This window comes from Aspergillus terreus, genomic scaffold (assembly GCF_000149615.1).
Source record: "Aspergillus terreus NIH2624 scaffold_13 genomic scaffold, whole genome shotgun sequence".
NCBI classification, from domain to species: Eukaryota; Fungi; Ascomycota; class Eurotiomycetes; order Eurotiales; family Aspergillaceae; genus Aspergillus; species Aspergillus terreus.
This window is the reverse complement of record NT_165936.1, coordinates 79058-98486: the sequence shown is the minus strand read 5'-3', so window position 1 is coordinate 98486 and position 19429 is coordinate 79058. Positions and strand designations below refer to the sequence as shown.

The 19429-nt window shown below is 54.0% G+C and overlaps 9 protein-coding genes and 1 non-coding gene across 10 annotated transcripts; 5 read left to right on the top strand and 5 right to left on the bottom strand.

Moving 5' to 3' along the window:
• Positions 1-358: 358 nt before the first annotated feature.
• sonA (putative nuclear pore complex protein (SonA)) lies at positions 359-1516 on the bottom strand (the record flags this gene model as incomplete). The annotated part of the gene is made up of 2 exons (XM_001217107.1): positions 359-1186; positions 1253-1516. 2 exons carry the CDS (start codon positions 1514-1516, stop codon positions 359-361), a joined length of 1092 nt encoding a protein of 363 aa, XP_001217108.1.
• Positions 1517-1906: 390 nt separating this feature from the next.
• On the bottom strand, positions 1907-1979 carry ATEG_10550. The gene has a single exon. It is a non-coding gene; the product is annotated as a tRNA-Thr (tRNA).
• A 2640-nt stretch (positions 1980-4619) lies between these two features.
• ATEG_08521 (uncharacterized protein) lies at positions 4620-5336 on the top strand (the record flags this gene model as incomplete). The annotated part of the gene is made up of 4 exons (XM_001217106.1): positions 4620-4737; positions 4834-4885; positions 4943-5126; positions 5181-5336. 4 exons carry the CDS (start codon positions 4620-4622, stop codon positions 5334-5336), a joined length of 510 nt encoding a protein of 169 aa, XP_001217107.1.
• Positions 5337-5857: 521 nt separating this feature from the next.
• Positions 5858-6984, bottom strand: ATEG_08520 (MYG1 family protein; the record flags this gene model as incomplete). The annotated part of the gene is made up of 2 exons (XM_001217105.1): positions 5858-6875; positions 6926-6984. 2 exons carry the CDS (start codon positions 6982-6984, stop codon positions 5858-5860), a joined length of 1077 nt encoding a protein of 358 aa, XP_001217106.1.
• Positions 6985-7815: 831 nt separating this feature from the next.
• On the top strand, positions 7816-9193 carry ATEG_08519 (ICE2 family protein; the record flags this gene model as incomplete). The annotated part of the gene is made up of 2 exons (XM_001217104.1): positions 7816-8337; positions 8390-9193. The coding sequence occupies 2 exons, from the start codon at positions 7816-7818 to the stop codon at positions 9191-9193; spliced, it is 1326 nt and encodes a 441-aa protein (XP_001217105.1).
• Positions 9194-10323: 1130 nt separating this feature from the next.
• ATEG_08518 (uncharacterized protein) lies at positions 10324-10972 on the bottom strand (the record flags this gene model as incomplete). Its single annotated transcript, XM_001217103.1, has 2 exons — positions 10324-10701; positions 10937-10972. The coding sequence occupies 2 exons, from the start codon at positions 10970-10972 to the stop codon at positions 10324-10326; spliced, it is 414 nt and encodes a 137-aa protein (XP_001217104.1).
• Positions 10973-11913: 941 nt separating this feature from the next.
• On the top strand, positions 11914-12776 carry ATEG_08517 (SAM-dependent methyltransferase; the record flags this gene model as incomplete). The annotated part of the gene is made up of 5 exons (XM_001217102.1): positions 11914-12241; positions 12306-12323; positions 12379-12489; positions 12542-12660; positions 12720-12776. The coding sequence occupies 5 exons, from the start codon at positions 11914-11916 to the stop codon at positions 12774-12776; spliced, it is 633 nt and encodes a 210-aa protein (XP_001217103.1).
• Positions 12777-14252: 1476 nt separating this feature from the next.
• On the top strand, positions 14253-15262 carry ATEG_08516 (uncharacterized protein; the record flags this gene model as incomplete). The annotated part of the gene is made up of 2 exons (XM_001217101.1): positions 14253-14650; positions 14704-15262. The coding sequence occupies 2 exons, from the start codon at positions 14253-14255 to the stop codon at positions 15260-15262; spliced, it is 957 nt and encodes a 318-aa protein (XP_001217102.1).
• A 535-nt stretch (positions 15263-15797) lies between these two features.
• kexA (serine-type carboxypeptidase kexA) lies at positions 15798-17801 on the top strand (the record flags this gene model as incomplete). The annotated part of the gene is made up of 3 exons (XM_001217100.1): positions 15798-15985; positions 16053-16413; positions 16473-17801. The coding sequence occupies 3 exons, from the start codon at positions 15798-15800 to the stop codon at positions 17799-17801; spliced, it is 1878 nt and encodes a 625-aa protein (XP_001217101.1).
• Positions 17802-17978: 177 nt separating this feature from the next.
• On the bottom strand, positions 17979-19247 carry cia1 (iron-sulfur cluster assembly protein CIA1; the record flags this gene model as incomplete). Its single annotated transcript, XM_001217099.1, has 1 exon — positions 17979-19247. One exon carries the CDS (start codon positions 19245-19247, stop codon positions 17979-17981), a length of 1269 nt encoding a protein of 422 aa, XP_001217100.1.
• Between the last annotated feature and the right edge of the window lie 182 nt (positions 19248-19429).

Below are 19429 nucleotides of genomic sequence, written 5' to 3'. Positions count from 1 at the left end.
ACTAACTTAGCTACACATGGTATCGAATACAATGAATGCATGGTACAAACTACCCAGTATAGTAGGATTGCCTATCTTTGGCTTGGTCCATTCTAATGTCGACCAACAGTCACATCGACTTGAATGAATACGGTAACTGAATTGATACGCTCACATGCATTCCCAGACATACATGAAAAGGACAGGCAATAAGTATAGTAGTGAACCCAAGCCAAGACCCGAGAAGGTCGGCAGGTTGTTGGATTTTCGTCATATTATAAACATCTGTTTCCAACATCCCGGACATCAATAAGCCTGTCCTGGCCCCATGGCCACACCAAACCCCGACTGCGCCGATGTAAACTCCTCTGTGACTGCTCTACCGCTTCCGGGTGCCCGGGCGAGGCTTCACCTCTTCTGGCGCGACGGGATGTAGCATGACCTTGTTGGGGAGCTGCGGCGTGTTGGCGGAGTAGCCCTTGCTCCAGTCGTAGCAGACCGAGTAGGCGAAGATGTTTCCGGTGCGGTTGAAGGCGGTGGCGGTGATGGGGCCGCCGACGTTGGGGTAGCCCTTGAGTCTGTGCTTGGCGTCCTTGTCCCAGAGGTGGAAACCGCCGTCAGAGCCGGCGGTGGAGAAGGTGCCGTGGACGGGGTGGAAGGAGATGGCGTTGACGGAGTAGATGTTGCTGACGTCGCGCTGGCCGGGGGGCGTTTCGCGGTGGCACTTGAAGGAGAAGTTGGAGCTGGAGTCCTTGTCCTCGACGTACTGGATGGCGCAGCGGCCCTCGATGCTGCCGACGGCGAAGCCGGTGGCGTCGGTGAAGCAGCTGACGACCCGCGTCTGCCACTTGAGCGGGGACTGCATGGTCTTGTAGAATTTCGTGGGGTTGTCGAGGTTGACGATGTTGATGTAGCGGTCCGCCGTGCCGATCACGAGCAGCTTGTTCTTGACGTCCATCGTGTACACGCGCTCCTGGCACTCGAGCGTCGCGATCGGCGTCGACTGCCGGAGATCCCAGTACTTGACCGTCTTGTCCCACGACCCCGTCACCAGCAGCGGGCTGTTCCCCGCCGGGTTCGGGATCATGTGGCAGCATCGGATGGGGGCGTCGTGGGCGGCAACCTGGACGGGCGTGGTAGCGTTGGCGGCGAGGTCGAGCATGCGGGCGGCTTTATCAGCGCCAGCTCCGACGACCTTTGTTCCATCCTGTGCGGCGGAGCGATGTTAGCACAACGGAGGGGAGAAGCTTCCTTCCAATGCGGGAGTACTCACTGGTGACCAGCAGCAGTTCAACACCGGGGCTTCATGCTCGAACAGAGCTTTCCCTTCGCTCTGGCCCTGTTCGTTGATCTCATAGATGCGGACTTTCTTGTCCCACGAGGCGACGGCGAGGTGTTCGCTGGCGGGGGAGAACCGCAGATCCGAGATGCTGTCTTCCGGGGGCGAATTCAGCGCGACATCTTTGGAAATATCACCGGTGGTGTTGGTTTGATTCGCTGTCGTCGCCGCTGCGCCGACAGAACCGAAGAGCGACATTAGAGAAGCTTTGCTTTTTCACCGGCCGCGGACGAGAGCTGGGTATTAAGACGCGAGGGGCGCGCAGTGGAAGACGGACGCGGGCGATGTCAATGGATGGTCTGGTGAGGATGAGGAGAGACAGCTAAGAAGAATTAATTGAAAAAGGTGGAAAGGAAAGGAACGGCGCGCGCTTCGACATCACAAATAATCAAGGAGGAAAGGTAAGGCTGTGGTCCGTCGCCGGCAGAATCTTTCCCAGCTCACCGCCTGCAAACTGTGCAAACACCTGCAGCTGCAGTCTCACAGTCTTTTTTCGCACTTTATCTTGCTCGGTTTAGACGATACGATAGTCATAGAATAAAGTGACAAAAAAGAGAAGGAAAAAAAAATAAAACCGAATGAATGAAATGCTCACACTCGGACTTGAACCGAGGACCTCGTGATTACTAGTCACGCGCTCTACCAACTGAGCTATGCGAGCCGATTAGATATGAAAACTGATCTTAAATTGATTCTAGAGGGACAATTAAAATCAAGCATCTCAATCACTGTACATGGTAGGCTTGCCAGTGTTTATCAGGTCTAGTCATGGCACTAGATATTGTCCAGTGTCTCATCTTCTGCAGGCCTACAATTTAACCAATTCAACAGTATATCCTGTTCCAGACCCAAATACCTAATATCTTAGGACACCCAGGTATGTATTGTTGTCGTTTGAGCATTAGATCCGAGGTACGATAGGTCATGTCTATTGTATCTAATCCAAGAGCACGCATGTTTTCAGAGCTATTGTCCAGATGGCTCATACGAAAAGTTGGATAGAATGTATAATTGTGGAGTATGTTCAACAGAATACATATACCGAGCCAAAGATCTAGACCAAAGCCAACGTAATGTACATGGCGTAAACCGAGATGAATCAACGACTCCAATCATCCAGGGGTTTTCTAGGGACATGACTCTTTGCTAGAGAGAATCCAGTATGATGTCCATCCAGATCCCTGGGAAAATATCCAAAGGCTCGAAAAATAGAAGGCCCCTTATTTCTGCAGACGGCTAATAATCCTCGAATGGCATAGAGGTCTTGAATGACCTTCGACACAGGCAACAGTTGTTGCGGGGCTTGGAAGTATGTCCGCCGGGGGTCATTCTAGACCATACCTATACCTGCAGAGTACCTTATCCCAAAAATCAGGTAAGGAGGCTGGGCCTAGACAGCGCCCCATCTCCCTGAATTACAGCTGCGAGATGATACCATGTGACAAGAATCTGCGATCGGTACCCTAATGCTATTCTGGCATAGGCAGTCTTATTCGGAGAGCTGTCTGCAGGGAGATACATACGTTCCCTCACCAGAAGGAATACGAACGAGGGTGCCTATTTTGTTGCTCCAAAGTTCTCAAGCCACTATGACGTGTCTGGACGCATAACGTGTGAGTGCATTGGATAGACAGTTATTTACAGGGTTTGTTTTTGCTGGTGAGGAGACGAGGATTCTAAAGGGCTGCAGGCCATAAAATCACAGGAAGCATGCCATGTTGGGACTGGGAAGGGATGGTATGGGTGGTGGCTTGTATAGAGTTGGCTGGGGCATTGAGGAGTTGCTCGTCGTAAACTTCTCTGGGTTCGGCAACTGGATCCAGGGTTGTGACACAAGTAGAGGATAGATGATTGACCAAGATTTCTTCATTACGGATTTTCTTTGCTAGCGTCCACCGATTTGCTCTTGTATAACTACAGAAATGGGAGATCTCATTGCATTATTCCTCTAGATAGATGTCTATCCAGATTGTAGATAAGGTCACTAGGCTTGGCGATGGGCCTTCGAGTGATTCATCGATGAACCCTGGTAGTGACAACCAATCGGGGAGGAAAGTCAATGGGCACGTGAGGTCATGTTGCAACTGGCTCCTTTCTGCGATCGACGGTGGTTAGTCTCCTCCGTACCGTCTCCCAGCTTAACCGACGTAATGGAGATGCCTCTGAAAAGCGCGACTCCACCGAAATGGGACAATCCGATTGAGCGGAATGGGAGGTAGCATCAGAAGAAGAGAATGAGAGAGAGAGAGAAAGGGTTTAAAGTACCGGACTAAGTGGCCCGAAGTGGAGCTGACGGAAATGCGGGGTGCAGGCCTAGTGGACCATCCGTCCGAGCTGTCGACGACGTCAGGCTACTCGTGTGATCCGGTCCTCCCGGCATCTTTGGGGGACATGGGGTGATCCAAGGCAAGGGGCCATTTTAACGGAATGTCAAGCTGCATCTTGCGAGGGTGGGTTGATCGACATGGGGGTGGGAAGTGAAACGATCGACTGACTGATGGGGCGCCGACGTGGACTGATGTTCCAGTGTTCTGATGCGGAGATCCCATACATGCATACATCATAGGCAATCATCCATGCTAGTCTTTGTCTCTCTCTCCATACGGGGAAGACAAAGCTGAATGAACCTCAGTTTACTCGCCTAGAGATTACCCTAGAGTACTCTTGACGTCGTCGAGACTTTAATCTTGCCTAAAGAAGGATCTCCGATGCCTCAGCCTCCACCAGGGGCTTGTATACAGACCAGTAGACGCTCGTACCAGCAGAAGCTTCCAGACCAGCCCGCGACGGAGGCAAATCATGTTCCATGATCGAGCATGCGACTCTCTTTTCGGAGAGACAACCCCGCTCAGAGTGAGGATGGATGGATGATGATACGTACGGTACATGGGGGGGACGATGCACCATCCAGTCAGATCACCTGCCCTCCCTCCTTCTGGCACCTCCTCTTCCTCCCCCTCTCGCCCTCTCTCCGTTTTCCTTCTTCTTCTTCCCCTTCCCCCCTTCTCCTCTCCCCCTCTTCCCCTTTCTTCTCTTCCTATCCTATCCTATCCCATCATCCGGATCTCAACCACAAGCTCACTGTCCATCTCCAACAGTCTGGTAAGTTGTCTCTGTTCCTGCAGTCCCGTGCCCTCTTCATATGCCTATACATACTACCTCGCTTGCTATTGTAATACTCTCTCACCTGATCTTTCGGTGTTGCTCGTTGTCTACTACCCATCATCCTCGTACAACTCTAACACATCATCACTTCTCACCAGCCTACAACACAACCACCTCTGCTAGTCAACTCCCAACCATGTCAGCCGAACTCACAAAGGTCGACTCCGCCGTTGCTGGCCTGTCGATAAAGGATGAGAAGGAGAAGAAGTCCCGTCGTGGCTCCGCGGAGGGGGTGTACAACATCAAGGAACTTGGTAAGTTGATGCTCCAGCTCATCAGATGTCGTGTCTGCGTAGACGGCATGACCACATGGGATGAGTCTATGGAATCAGGCTGAACCCTTTCCGTAGAGGAGAAGAAGATCGAATTGACGCTACCGATCGAAACGCAAAAGACTGGGTGGTGAGTTCTGCAACCACTCATCCATCCTAATGATGAGTCCGGAGCTCACGGCACCAGGAAGCTGAACACCTCTCCATCGACAATCGAGGACAAAGACATCCTGAAGATGTACCTGGTCAACCCCCCGGTCAAGAAGATTGACCTGCATTTCCCGCTTGGTTTGGAAGTGACGGCTCGCAACATGAAGGGCGTCACGGTGAAGGATGCGCTGGACGCTATCTACAAGCAGTTCAAGAAGAAGGTTCGCTCATACCCTGTATTGATTTTTATTGGTGAATGATACTGATTGATAAAGGCCGATGATGAGCTGGAGAACCCGTACCTCGCTGGCTTCGAGTGGGACAAGGACGAGTGCTGGACACGTCTGATCGTCCACCAGAAGAAGCATGGCCAGACGCAACAACCGGCCTCGGGTAAGAAGTCCAAGAAGAAGAACAAGGAGGAGGCCTAGAGATGCGTCATCGTCTATGGCAATACTCCATTGCAATTCTACGCTACCCACTTGACCATCCAAGCCGTCTTTCGTCCTGCTTTCTAGCATTTCCTTACTGCGTTTGGGATCTAGAAGCTTGAGTTCGGAGAGCGGGTGTTACTTTGTAATTTCTGTGCTGTTGTGCTGACTCTCATCTCTCGGGCGTCGTATGGACGTTCGCGTCACGGAGCCTCTTGCCAGGTATCTACCAGTGACAAATCCATTCCTTCATACACAATCAAGATAATATTTGAATGAGTTTCAATCTTGGGGGTATTGTAGTCGTAGGGCCGAGACCCTTGTAGATCATGTATCTTATCGCAGGCTTATCAAGATCGACACCCTTGGACCATCGTGAGTATAGAATAATCTAAGGTACCTATCTAGACTTCATTTACCATTCACAAGATAGTGAGATATGCCATCAAACTTTTAGACCCAACCAAGACACCTATGAGGAAAAGAACAAGCATTATCGGATCATCACTGCACAATATGAACTACTGCTCCAGTCCACGGACAGCCATAGCGAACGCGCCCTCTCTCGTCTTATGGCCACCAATGAAGCCACTCGCGTGCACAAACACCGCACCCTCAGGAATCTTATCCTTTCCAGACTTCTCCGCCTCGGCAGCCATGACCCCATCGAGGTCCGCATCGCGGACACCGCGCCACGACTCGGGCAGCGGCTTGCGGGACACGAAGCTGCCCTCATTCATAGGCACACACTGCACGCGCCACTTGGCGTCCTCAGCCGCACTCTCCGGGTACAACACATAATACACCTCATCCTCGGGACGGCCCGCCTCCTTCTCGAAGTTATACAGATGCTCCTTCCAGGGGACACCGCCCTGGGGGAGGACGAGGACGCGGCCGGAGGGGTGGACATCACGGCGGGTGGCGTAAGCATTTCCGACGGTGGTACGGGCGGGCAGCCACGACGTCGCAGCGTGGTGGAGCTTCCGCGAGAAGATAGTGCCGATGAAGGTGCTGGCGCGGGCGAACAGGCTGTCCTCGTCCTGGGGCTCGCCGGGCGGACACGTCGGGTCGGGGTTGTTCATGTCGCCGACGACCGAGGCGATAGTCACGCCGCCGTCGCGGAAGCGCTTCTCGATGCCGTGCGCGGCCAGCGCGGCCGGGTCGTACGCCGACACGCCGTTGTCGTTGGCGTCGATGGCCTCGATGAAGTCCGTGTAGAGCTTCTCGTACAGCAGGGTCACGTCGGGGTCGTCGAGCGGCAGCCCCGTGTGCTGGGCGATGATCGCCCGCCCGAAGTGCATGTACACCAGGCCGGCGGAGGAGAGCTTCGTGTTGTGGTTCGGGAAGGTGGTTGCGAAGGTGCGCTGGTGGTGGTCGTAGCGGTTGGAGGCGGCGTCATACTCGCCGCCGACGTCGACGACCGTGTGGCAGGTGGCGAGCTGGGCGGGATCGCGCGTGCGCAGGAGCGGCGACGCGGCGTATGTGGGCAGCTGGCGCAGGAGGTACACGGCGAGGGCTTCGTCGGCGTGGAAGTGGCCGCTGCGGGAGGTTAGTGAGGGAGATGCGATGGTGGGGGAGGGGGGGCGTACTTGTGCGTCCCGATGAGGGGAGAGGTCTTGAGCTTCTTTGCGATTGCTTCGTCGGCCATTTTGAAGAGTTGCCGGAATCGGAGCATTCAATGGGAGGTATGTATTGGTGGTCTGTATGGTTGTCTGTTGCTGGAGGTTATCTTGCTAGAGATGGGGTTTCCCGAAACGGGAATGCAGTAGGGTTTTTATCAGAGGGTTTGGGGGAGCATGTGATATGGAGTAATGCTGACCTGGAAGACGCTCCAACCATGGTAACTGGTCTGAGGTGCCTTATCGCGGCGGATTCCAGAGTCCATTCGATAGCATCATTCTTACTCTTTGCTCTTCCTCGCTGGAGGGGTTTGTCGTCATTCTTCACCCTGACCGCTTCTCGCTTGTCGCGTCTTTGACCGCCAAGTAGAGGCACTCTCGACTTCCATCCGAACTATTCTCTTTTCTCGAACAAGAATATCGTACCGGGTACTTACAATTCCATTCTATTTCTTCTTTATTTCTATATTGTATTGGTGTGATTTCCTGGTGTGGCTGTACTGCCTGCAACTGCCACGTGAAGACTCCCAGTCCCGCCGCGCACGAGATAAGATCAACTCATCCTCAACCGCGCCAAAAGCTTCTCTTCTCCCTCTTCCTGACTTTGCTTTTGCACGCTTCTCTTCGTTGAAAACTCCTTCTCTTTTCTTATCGTTCCATGGGTGGCCCTTAACGACTTATCCCCCCTCTTCCCACGCCAGTCGTGTTTGTTGTTCCTCCTTCGGCACTTTTTCCTCTCTTTCGCTCCTCTCCCGTCTTCCTCCCTTTTCTTTTCTCTTTTCTTTTCTTCTCCCCCTTCTCATCCATACAACTTCTCTCGCAACGCGCGCCTGCGGCCAGGCGCCTCTTCTTCCGGCCCGATGTGGCTCTTTCGGGTTTTCTCCTCGGTCATCTTCCTGACCGTCACCGTTTCGTCCATTCCCCTGGCCTTCGATGTCGGTGGGAAAACATGCGGTCTGGCCTATTCGCTCTCTCTGGCCACCTTTTACTTCCTCTTTTCCCTCCTGCGCGTCACCACACCCGACCGATCGTGGTTCCGTTCGTCTCTGATCGTCCTCATCCGATCGACCCAGTGGCTCATCATCCCGATCCTGCTCATCTGGTCGCTAAATCGCTTCTCGATCGACACCGATAACTCGAGTGGGTGGGTCGAACGCACCTTCAGCGGGAAGCGCGCACAGGACTCGTCCATCCAGGAGTGGCTGTTTGGGCCGGACGGCTTGGTGGAATCCGTAACAATTGGCAACTGGGATAAGCTCCTGACATGGTCGACGCCGGTTTTCCAGCTCGTCGAAGGATTCTGCAGCTTATTGGTGATCCAGGCTGCAGGGCAGATCACGCGTTGGCTTGTGAATCGCGGCGGTCGTAGTGATAGTTGGATGGTATGTGCCCGTCTCTTGGAACACGTCTGGTTCGAACGCTAATCTGGTGCAGATCGGTCTTCTCGTCCTGTCCGCGTCGATCATATCCAGTGCCGTATACTTCCTTTGGCGCGTCCTACAGTTTCCCGAGATTTCCAATGTTGATGCCGCCTTGATTGGAGTGTCGATCACCTGCGCCGTGATCCTGTGCGCCTGGGGCATTGGCAGCGGTCGGGGGAACCCGGTCGAGAGCTCGCTTCTGTTCGCATACGTGGTGCTGTGCATCTACCAGATCTTCACCGATTACCGCCCATCGCACCCGATCGAACAGGTCCCCTCGCCCGCACAGTCTGGAGAATTCCCTCCACTCCCACCAATCATCATGAATTCTTACTCAACTCTCCGGCACGCCTTGTCCCTCCTGCCATCGATCATCCACGCAGCGTTCAACGTGATCACGGCCGTCTTCAGCGCAGTGACCCCGTCCGTGCTCATCTCGCTCATGTACCGAATCTGCGTCCTGTATGCTTCGACCCGGATTATTCCCGCCGTGCGCGAGTCCGGCGCACGTGCTCTCTCTCAAGAGGCCTCCCTCGACGACTCGGATGCAGCTGGCCAGTTCCTGGGCTTTCTCAGCTACTTTTCGCCTTCCATCCTCATCGCCGTTTATACCAGTCTTCTGATGCAGCATTTTGCGTCCACCTCCCAAGCGATGGGCGGGAGCGGTGAATGGTGGAGCACGCAAGGTGGAGGCGGTGGAAATCTCTGGCGGTGGATCAATTTGGCCTGCACGCTGGCGTTATATGCCGTCGAGCTTTGGCTGGGAGAGAACGACGATTTGGATTCGGGACTCGCCGGCCATTGGAAGACCGACTGATCTGGTTTATATCGGCCTCCAACAACAGTTGGTCTTGTCTACGAAGTGTCGACGTCCATCCCTGTGTTTGGTGATGTCTAGCTCTTACATCGTGACCGTGCCGACACCATAACCTACGGCCCAGTTGACCAACTGTTATCTGATCTTTGATCAGCTCAAGCATCATTCGGCGCTCCTGTTTGGACCCTACGTGGCGACGTACCCATCCCGCATCTGAGATATCGGATCATAGCCTCAGAGCAGATTCTTGTTTCAGACCCCAGTCTCTGCGGGAGACGTTGCAGAATGCGACATGTACTGCGTTCTGGCTTATAAGGGGTCGTACTTGTCCCCCGCTGGAAGACATCGGTCCTACTATGACGGGATCAGACGGAAACAGTTTGCTAGAACCTGACCTAGTCTAGCCAGATGGCGCCATTTGCACTTACGCCTTAGACGCGTGCCTCTTCTGTGGCGATACGCCCTCCATCCTCATCTTCCCTTTTTGCTGCTGCTTCCCTATTATACCCCTCGTGTCTATCGTTGATCTTCCGTTTCGTCCCAACCATTTCCTGTTGCCTATCTGACTTGTCTGCCTTCTGGTGTACTTTACGATAGCTATACCCAAGTTAGTTGATGGAATTTATAGTGGCTAGATCCACTATCGATGCAGTATAAGCATGGTCACTTGAGAGAGAAAAGCATGCATGTATGCGTGATTCAATTTGCTGGTATCATGTGAAGGACAGTAGGCTTTTCACCCTTGCATCGCCAAACATTCAACATATATGGACGAAGTAGTATAACTGTGGGCATCACACGTAACTGAAGGATGAAAACAAACAGCGGAAAGCGTACCTATCCGATCAGCGGGCGAGGAAGAAATATGTCAAGTTGATATAAACAGAGAAGCGAACAGTCGGGAGATGGAGAGCGAGCCTTGGGCATTCCTGGCCAACTCCGACTTTTCCAAACGTACGCACCCCAACGACCAAAAGTGCAAATAAAAAAGATGCGACGAAAAAAGCATCGTAAATACATCGAGGAACGGGAATCCATAGCGCCAGGCTCTCTTGAAATCACCCCACCGACAAAGACCGAAACATCAGAAACAGACAAACACAGACACATTCAAATCTGACACGACGTAGTTATCGCCGGATAGGAACACCCTCCCGCGCCGGCGGCGGACTCACACTCGCCTCCTCCGCCTGACCGTCCGCACCCTCCGTCTCATCGACGCTCGTCCCGCGGTGCAGGAAGCTCCCCTCCTTGACGGGGCTGCGGCTCTGGAACCCGATCGACCCGGGATGCCCGCTGATGCTGCCGGGGATCTGCTGGCCCTGGGCGGTGGAGACGGAGCTGCCGTTGCTGGCGGCGGCGGGGTTGTTGGCGCCGGGCGAGGTGGCGGTCAAGTGCGGGATGTTCTCGGGCACGGGGTGCTGGGAGCCGATGTTGGTGACGCCAACGTCGGAGGCTTTGCCGGCTTTGCTGAGGGCGTAGTCGCCCGAGTCGAAGTATTTGCGTTCCTTGGGAGATGTTAGTATGGACGATAGGCTGGTTTATGGGTTGGAGGGGGAAGGGGGCGTTTGGGTGACGGAGGGGTACCTTTAGCTTGTTCTGGAGGAGGTCTTTCTTGGTGGGCATTTTGCCGTAGAGACGGAGGAGACGCTGCTCGTCTGGGCTCAGAGACTGGTATCTAGGTGGTTAGCTGGTTGTTTGATGGTTGGGATGTATGGTTTGAGGGTGGGATGGGGAACGCACGCTGGTGTCGACTTTGTTCTGCTGATGGGGATTCATAGTGGGCGACAGAAGGGGATAGTTGATTGAAGGGGGTATTGTTAAGGAAGTTTGGGAGAGAGATGATAGAGAAAGAGAGGGGAGAAGAGAGTGGTGTGTAAGGTAGAGACAAGAGGTTAGGCTAGGCTAGGCTAGGTAGGTTGTTGCAAGAGGTCAGTAAGGGCAATCGGCGGGGATGTTTGAGGGTGTCGTCAGAGCGCCCCACCACCCGTACAGATCGGAGGGTGCGTTTGGGATGAGTGCGGCCAAGACAAGAAGGGATGAACAGGGAGATGACTGTCGTCAAGGAGAAGATCGGATCAAATGTCTTTCTGTTCTTCTTTTCCGGACGAGGCAGCAGAGAGGAGAAGTTGGAGGACGTTGGATGAAGTCGAGGTCAAGTAGGAGGGATGAGTCAGCAGTCGCTGAGTAAGAGGCTTTCCATGATGATTGGCCAACTGGACAGCCGGAATAGTTAGTGCCCGCTGTGGCATTTGCTGCAGGATTATACATCATCGAGAGGGACAGAGAAGAGAAGGAAGGGATGGGTTATGGGTCAATTCTATTGCAGATATGGGAAGGGGTATGTTAAAATTGGAGATGTCGGGTGCTATGGAAGTAAGAGAGTATATCTAGAATGTTATCCTTACACTGGCATAGATATTCTTTCATATTGAAATATTCAGATAATCTAGAAAATATACATTTTTTATAGGAAGATCAAATTAAGGATAAGATGGAAGATGTATTGCTGTGATGGCGCTGTTTGGCTCTGAGTTGGAGGTGGTGATGAACAACCGACTTGAATCCATCCAATTTTTCACCCCTCCATATCAAATTCGCTTGTCCAATATCACGGAACCACCCACGTTGACACACTCTACTCCATCCTTTACTACACGCCATTGGGCTACCTGCCCCGCCATCGCATACCTACTATCATTGTTAATTTCTGGACCGCCATGCCAGAACAACCCACCAACCCCGTGACTATCGTCGTGGAACATCTGGACCCCGAGCTGGGGAAATGGTCCGCCCTGGAATACGCCTGTATCGCCCGTGAAGCCCATGCGTCCGGCAGCCGCTTCCTCCTCAGCTCGGTCCCGACATCTCTCCAGATGCCCGAGGACCTCGCGGCCACGAAAGGCTTCGAGGTCGAACACCGCAGCGTCGAGGAGATCTTTGCCGACCGGAAGGGCAAGGTCTGTCTGCTGGACCCGGCGGCTCAGGTCGAACTGAGCCCCGAGGACGGCGACACCTTCGAGGTGTTTCTCTTTGGTGGGATTCTCGGTATGTTCAAACTCACCGTGGTCGACTACGAGATTTGGTTCATTTGGCTGACTCGTATCTATAGGCGATGACCCTCCACGCGGTGAGTTCGAACAAGCATCTCACATAGTATGAATCAGTCACTCACTGTCTGACAGACCGCACCTCTGAACTGAGGAAGAAGGGCTACGCTGGTCGCCGACTGGGTCCCAAGCAAATGACGACGGACACCGCAGTGCGCGTCACCCGTATGGTGGTGCACGAGAAAGGTTGGTCAACGGACATGCTGTCCTGTCCTATGATGGAGACTGACTGTCCCAGTTCCCTTGGAGAAAATCCAATACATTGATCACCCCGAGATCCTGATCAACGAACACGAGCGGACGGAGATGCCGTTCCGTTATGTCAAGGGAGATGACGGCCAGCCTATCATGCCCCAGGTGAGTCGCACGAGACGAGGTATACGAGGGCTATAGTGGTGTGAAGCTAATGGAAATAGGGCATGGTTGATCTGATCAAGAAGGATGCCGATCAAGGCATTGACGATCTATTCTGAGGTGACCTAGTCCTGTCCAGGTCTGTCTGTCAACTGGAATGGAACTTGGAATCTATAGACGTCTCTAATAGGCAAGAATAGGAACAATACGAATACGAATCATGATGCGTCCGTGTACGACAAATTGGCCGATGTTCCGAACTGGCAAAGGACCTGGTTCTGGAATTTTAAAAATTCTTACTTGTACTGTTCTGTAGTGGTGAAATGGGTAATTTTGTAAACTACCTGAGATTGTGTTATGTGAACGAACTCGAGTGCACATATCAAAAGTAAGGTGTGGAAATGATAAAAGGTATAACATATTATATAATGAAGAATATTGGCATAGACAGCAAAGGCATAAGTATCTACTCTACATGTTCTCCCAAATTTATAAGCATCAGGGCCATCAATGTATGTCCATAAACTGTACGAACGATAACGCTCGTGCTGCAACCTCAGTACACCGCAGAGCAACATCATAATAGCTAAGCGTCAGCACTTACACTGCCTGTCCATTTCTCTTCTGCCTCTTGTAGTTGCATCCAGATTGACTCCTTCATTGGTCGATACGACACTAGTTTCCTGCCCTTAACATCCACTGCCCTGTGCGGATTGGCCCCGTGATCTAGTAGTGAGCGGACAATAGTGTCATGTCCGCATTCAACAGTATACGAGAGCGGAGGGCGTCCCACCATGTCAGTCATCTCGGGATCTGCACCACGTTCTAGTAGCAGTTTCACCATCGCTTCGTGGGCTTCCTCTACGGCCCAGAATAAGACTTGGGAGTATATTTTGCCGAGTCCGCCACGGGGGAATTCGGAACAATGCACATTGACATCGGCGTCAAAATCCAAAAGCAACTCCACGAGTTCTAGATCGCCACTCTGCACCGCAAGGAGAAGAGGCTGTACCCATTCCTCATGGTCGTTCCAGGTCCTTGGTATCTCGGGCACACAGATTGCGGCGGTGCGCCGTTTCGAAGTAACGCCTCGGCGACTTGTCTGTTCCTCTGTGCGACTGGGAAGGCCACGCTCTGGTGCGGTGGATGTTTGCCGTAACGTGGACCAGAATCTGCACGAGGTCCATCCGCAATCAAGTTTGGATCCGCACCGTACGAAAGAAGCAGCGACACCAGCTCGCTCATTCCCTTGGTCGCGGCTATGTAAAGGGCGCTGTCTCCAGAGTGGGGGATGTGGGAGAGGTCATTCACTTGCACCCCATGTGTGAATATAACCGGACCACTGGGGCGTGTCCGGCCAAAGCCGCCTGACACTATACAGTATTAGGCTAGTGGTATATTGGGGAAGGTTACATTGCACTTTGTGGATAACAAGCGATGGAGGCCAAAGCCCTTGGCCTAATTATCTAAGGGGCTTGCTCCTGATTGGGACAGATCATATATATTGCTCCTACCCGACTGAACACTCACACTCAGGACAGCAATCACGACAACTGTTAGCTTTTTCGGCTGACCTGATATCCAGTCATACAACAATGAGTGAAGCAGCAGGAGTTTCACCGGTTGGCATGATGGGCTTAACTGGCTGGGAAACCCACTCCGCGCTCGCTCAGGAGGACCGAAGCCGCAGACCAGGAATTGGCTCGACAGCTCCTGCACACCTCACGCGGGCGTTATATATTCCCCGTCACGATGGAAGCACACCGAATCTCTCTATCTACGATTTTGGCACCCAGTATACGGAAGCTGTTGGGCAGTGTGCGATAGGATCAGCCCGGTACATCCTGTCCTTGGGGCAAATGCCAAAACCGCATGCAAACGGTGGGGCATGTGTGTACAATGTGGGCTTCACCGACGTGGACAGTGACGCAGCGGGCTTGAAGTCGATATCAGTGGCCCCATCATCCGGTCAGTCACTCGTGGAGGCGAACGTGTATGCTGTCTCTCCCCCTCTAGTCAGTATAGTCGCTGATGGAAGCATAACAGCACTATTGAGACAGCTCAAGACAAAGCGGCTGTGATCAGACTGAAACGGCAACAGGGAAATGCAACTGCAGCCGAAGATGCCGACATGTCGCTTTCCTATCCCATTCCACCTACCACCATCAAAGATGGGTTCCGAAGAAAAGTCTTAAAGCACCCGTATTTCGCTTTCCAGATCCCCGGGCAAGCTGATGCATCACTGGAATGGCAGATTCATCCGACCCTGCATGGACGCTTGCGGTACAGCCTTGTTCGAATCCCCCAGGCGCAATCGTCCGCCGCTCCTGCAGGTCCTGGCGAGCCTTCAGAAAATGATGTCCTTGCGATATACCACCATATCGGGGAAGGTGTCTCGCTGCCGCTGCCATACAGCGAGGGCGTTCTCCTCCTTCCTCCCGATATGGACGCAGCAACCGAGGCCATTGTGGTGGCAAGTGTGTTGGGCATGCTCTGGCAGCTGCGTCAGCTCTGCAGGACAGGAAAAGGAATTGGACCTGTCAGCAAGAGTCCTTCGAAAAGACGGTTTGGTCTTATGACAGACTTGCTCAGTAGAGAAAGGTAAAGGGATCTGGGACTGGATGTGGAATCTATCCATGGTTATCTCCAGAGCTCTCCTATAGCGGATGGTGGGTATGCCATCTGATAAGAGGTTGAAAATTACACGAAGTGCGGTATTTTCAGATACATCGGTAATTACCGGTAAAACTCCGGTCATGTATCCCGTACCAGACGGAGCTGACGACCTGGCCTCGAAAGCCACCATCGCCTTCTCGGACTCCGTAATCATTTCCAATCATCCCCTGCTCCTCTTGTCTTTCCCCTTCTTCTCCCCAGTCTCCGTGGATGTGACCTTCTCATAATCTTCTACTCGAACTTTCTAGTTATATACCGTCCATCCGCTGTCTGACGCTCTCCCCTGACGCTTCGTGTTCGGCCCCGGGGCGGTCCAGAGCGGTACCTGATCGACATACTATAATAATCAATGAGAGCTTGAACGTGTCGTTTCAGTCCTTGCAGGACCCGATTTTCTTCTCCCCCTTTGTCTCTACTCTCCTTTCCCTCGTTTCGACCCTACAATACCCTCTTCCCCGCCAGAAATGGTTTCCCTCTCGTTGCGCGGGGCCCGACGGACAGCCAAGGATGCTGCCTCCTTGCCGTTCCTGTCCTGGACACTGTCTTTACTCGCGTTGAATCCATTACTCGTTTCTGCAAAGTCGGCTGCGGACTACTATGTCCGCTCACTACCTGGCGCCCCGGAGGGGCCCCTGTTGAAGATGCATGCTGGGTGAGTCCTCAACGCCATGGTCGCGTGTTCCGGCTGCGACAAGTATACTGACCGCGACTCTTCCCAGGCACATCGAAGTAGACCCCGAGAACCACGGAAACCTGTTCTTCTGGCACTTCCAGAATCGCCATATCGCCAACCGCCAACGAACCGTCATCTGGCTGAATGGAGGCCCCGGATGTAGCTCTATGGATGGTGCGTTGATGGAGGTCGGCCCCTACCGGCTGAAGGACAATTCTACGCTGGAGTATAACGAGGGCTCGTGGGATGAATTCGGCAACCTCCTCTTCGTGGACCAGCCGGTGGGAACTGGCTTCAGCTACGTCAACGGGAACCAATACTTGCACGAGATGGATGAGATGGCCGCTCACTTTATCACCTTTCTGGAGAATTGGTTCGATATCTTCCCCGAGTATGAGCGTGATGACGTATGGATTCACCCACCTACCCTTTCTCTGTCGCCAAGTCTTATACTGACCTTATATAGATCTATATCGCCGGAGAATCGTTCGCCGGACAGCACATTCCGTATATCGCGAAAGCCATCCAGGAGCGGAACGAAAAAGCGCAAATGAAGCCAAAGTGGAGCCTCCGCGGCCTGCTCATCGGCAATGGCTGGATTTCCCCCAAGGACCAGTACCCTTCTTACCTGACCTTTGCATACGAAGAAGGCCTTATTACGAAAGACAGCCGGACGGCCAAGAACCTCGAGGTGTTACAATCCGTATGCGAGTCGAGATTGGAAGCGGGGAAAAATAAGATACATCTGGACGATTGCGAAAAGGTGTTGAGTGAGATGCTCACGAAGACCATGGACGTCTCTAAGAACGAATGCATCAACTCGTACGACATTCGTCTCCGCGACGAAGCTCCCGCCTGTGGCATGAACTGGCCGCCAGAGTTGACGCACATGAATTATTATCTCCGGCAACCCGAGCTGATCAGTGCCTTGAACATCAACCCCGAAAAGAAATCCGGATGGATGGAGTGCTCGAATGCGGTGTCGAGCACGTTCCGCACTCAGAAGTCAGTTCCCTCCGTGCAGCTTCTCCCGGGGTTGATTGAGTCCGGGATTCCCATCCTCCTGTTCAGCGGAGACAAAGACCTTATCTGCAACCATGTCGGTACAGAAGAGCTCATCAACAACATGAAATGGAATGGTGGAACCGGCTTTGAGACTTCTCCGGGCGTGTGGGCGCCCCGGCACGATTGGACGTTCGAGGGCGAACCAGCGGGAATCTACCAGTACGCCAGGAACTTGACTTACGTGCTCTTCTACAACGCCAGCCATATGGTCCCGTATGACCTCCCGCGCCAGAGCCGGGATATGCTGGACCGATTCATGCAGGTCGATATTGCCAGCATTGGAGGCAGCCCCGCGGACTCCCGGATTGATGGGGAGAAGCTGCCCCAGACCTCGGTGGGAGGTCATCCGAACAGCACCGCTGCTGAAGAACAAGAGAAGAAAAAGATGAAGGAAGCGGAATGGAAGGCGTACGCCAAGTCCGGCGAGGCCGTTCTGGTCGTCGTCATCATCGGCGTGATCGTCTGGGGTTTCTTCATCTGGCGCAGCCGGCGGCACCACCGCGGGTATCGCAGTGTTTATAACAAGAACATGAGCGGAAGCTCGGTCCTCGAGCGATTCCACAGCAAGCGCTCTGGAGCGGACATGGAGGCGGGGGATTTCGATGAGGCTGAGCTGGACGATCTCCATTCTCCGGGGCTGGATCGGGAGCACTATGCGGTTGGGGATGATAGTGATGACGAGCAGCAGCACCAACGGCAGGGTTCTCGACCGGAAGGTGGCCAGTCATGAGTGGTTCCTTTTCTTATCTTTTGGTATCTTGTATCTGGTTTGACCGCGTTAGCATTTGCATGTAGTTGGGCGAATAGGATCAATAGACATGAGAGATTATGATCATTATCTGGTCTTCACTCGTAGTATGTGCCTCTATATTTTGTGCATACACATATCCAATCGACACAACTGTCTTCACCTCACAGTCCACACCTTGACACTCCCATCGTCCGCCGTGGTAATCAACACCTCTTCATCCTTGCCCTCCTCGCGGCCTCGATCCGCACGCTTGGCCCACGCAACGTGGTTGATCTCGTAGATGCCATGCGCGCCCTCCACGACGCCAACAGCCACCCACTCCGTAGACAGCGGCGCCGACGCAGGACCGTCAGTGTCCATGGCCTGCGCAGACCCATCCACAAACCGCTCCTCGTACAGCACAAGCCGTCCGTCAGCTCCCACCGACGCCAACAGACCCGTGCGCTTGCTCCACGCCACAGCATACACCGGCAGCTCATGCATTTTCGGCAGCACCGCCTCCTCCTCCCAGGTCTCGTCCGTGCCCGTCGGCCGGATGATGCTGGGGATACCGGTGCCCCCGAACGGCGTCCCCGCCTGCTGCTGCTGGAGCTGCTCCTTCGGCACGCGTCGCCAGATGCGCACCGTCCGGTCGTCCGAGCACGACGCCAGCCGCGGCCCAGACAGCGCGCGACTCTCCTTCCACTTCCCTTCCTCGCCTTGCAGACCTGCCGGCACATTCTCCACCCCCTCCCAATCCACAAACCACACCGTCCCCCCATGCCCCTTCAGACACGCCACCTGCCCCCAGTCATCCAGATCCTCGCGCCACAGCCGGATCGTATCGTCGTAGCTGCCGCTGGCCAGACACTCCTCGGCCGGATGCCACGCCACGCACTTGACATCGCCCTCGTGCTCCTGCATCACCGCCACCGTCTCGAAATTGTTGTCCCCGTCGTCGAGGTCCTCCCAGATCCAGATCGACTTGTCGCGCGCACATGTCGCCAGCAGCATCCCAGACGCAGACCACGACACGCTCTTCACCTCGCTGTCGTGTCCGTCCAGCAGCACCGCGAACCGCCACTCGTCCGAGTCCGAGTCGGCATCCTCGCTGGCGGCGGCGGCGGTCGTGTGATCAGAGGATAGCAGCCCGTAGCTGTCCCACCGCCGCCAGATGCCCACGGTGGCGTCGAAACTGCCCGTCGCGAGCACGCTCTCGCCCTGCACGTGCGGTTTCCAGGCGCACGTACGCACGCTGCGCTTGTGCCCGCCGGTGATTGTGGAGAGCAGCCGGAAGTTGCTCAGCGAGTACACGCGCACCGTCTTGTCGGAGCTGCAGGTCGCGACGATGGGGAGCGTGGGGTGCGGCGCCGTCAGCCAGGTGCGCTCCTGGGACGGCGGGGTGAGGTCTGAGAGGAGGGTGATGTGGGCGGTTGTTCGGGCCATGTTTGCGGCCGTGTTTTTCCCCCCGTAGTTTTTAATTGAGATGTTGTTTGGTGTTGAGGGTTGTCGGGGGTGCAGGTGTAGGAGTTTGGAGGGAGTTAATTATCTGGTGGGGTGAACTGATAGCGGCGGATGACGTGAACGGATCATTAATCTTTAATCCGCGGAAGCACGCTACAACTACA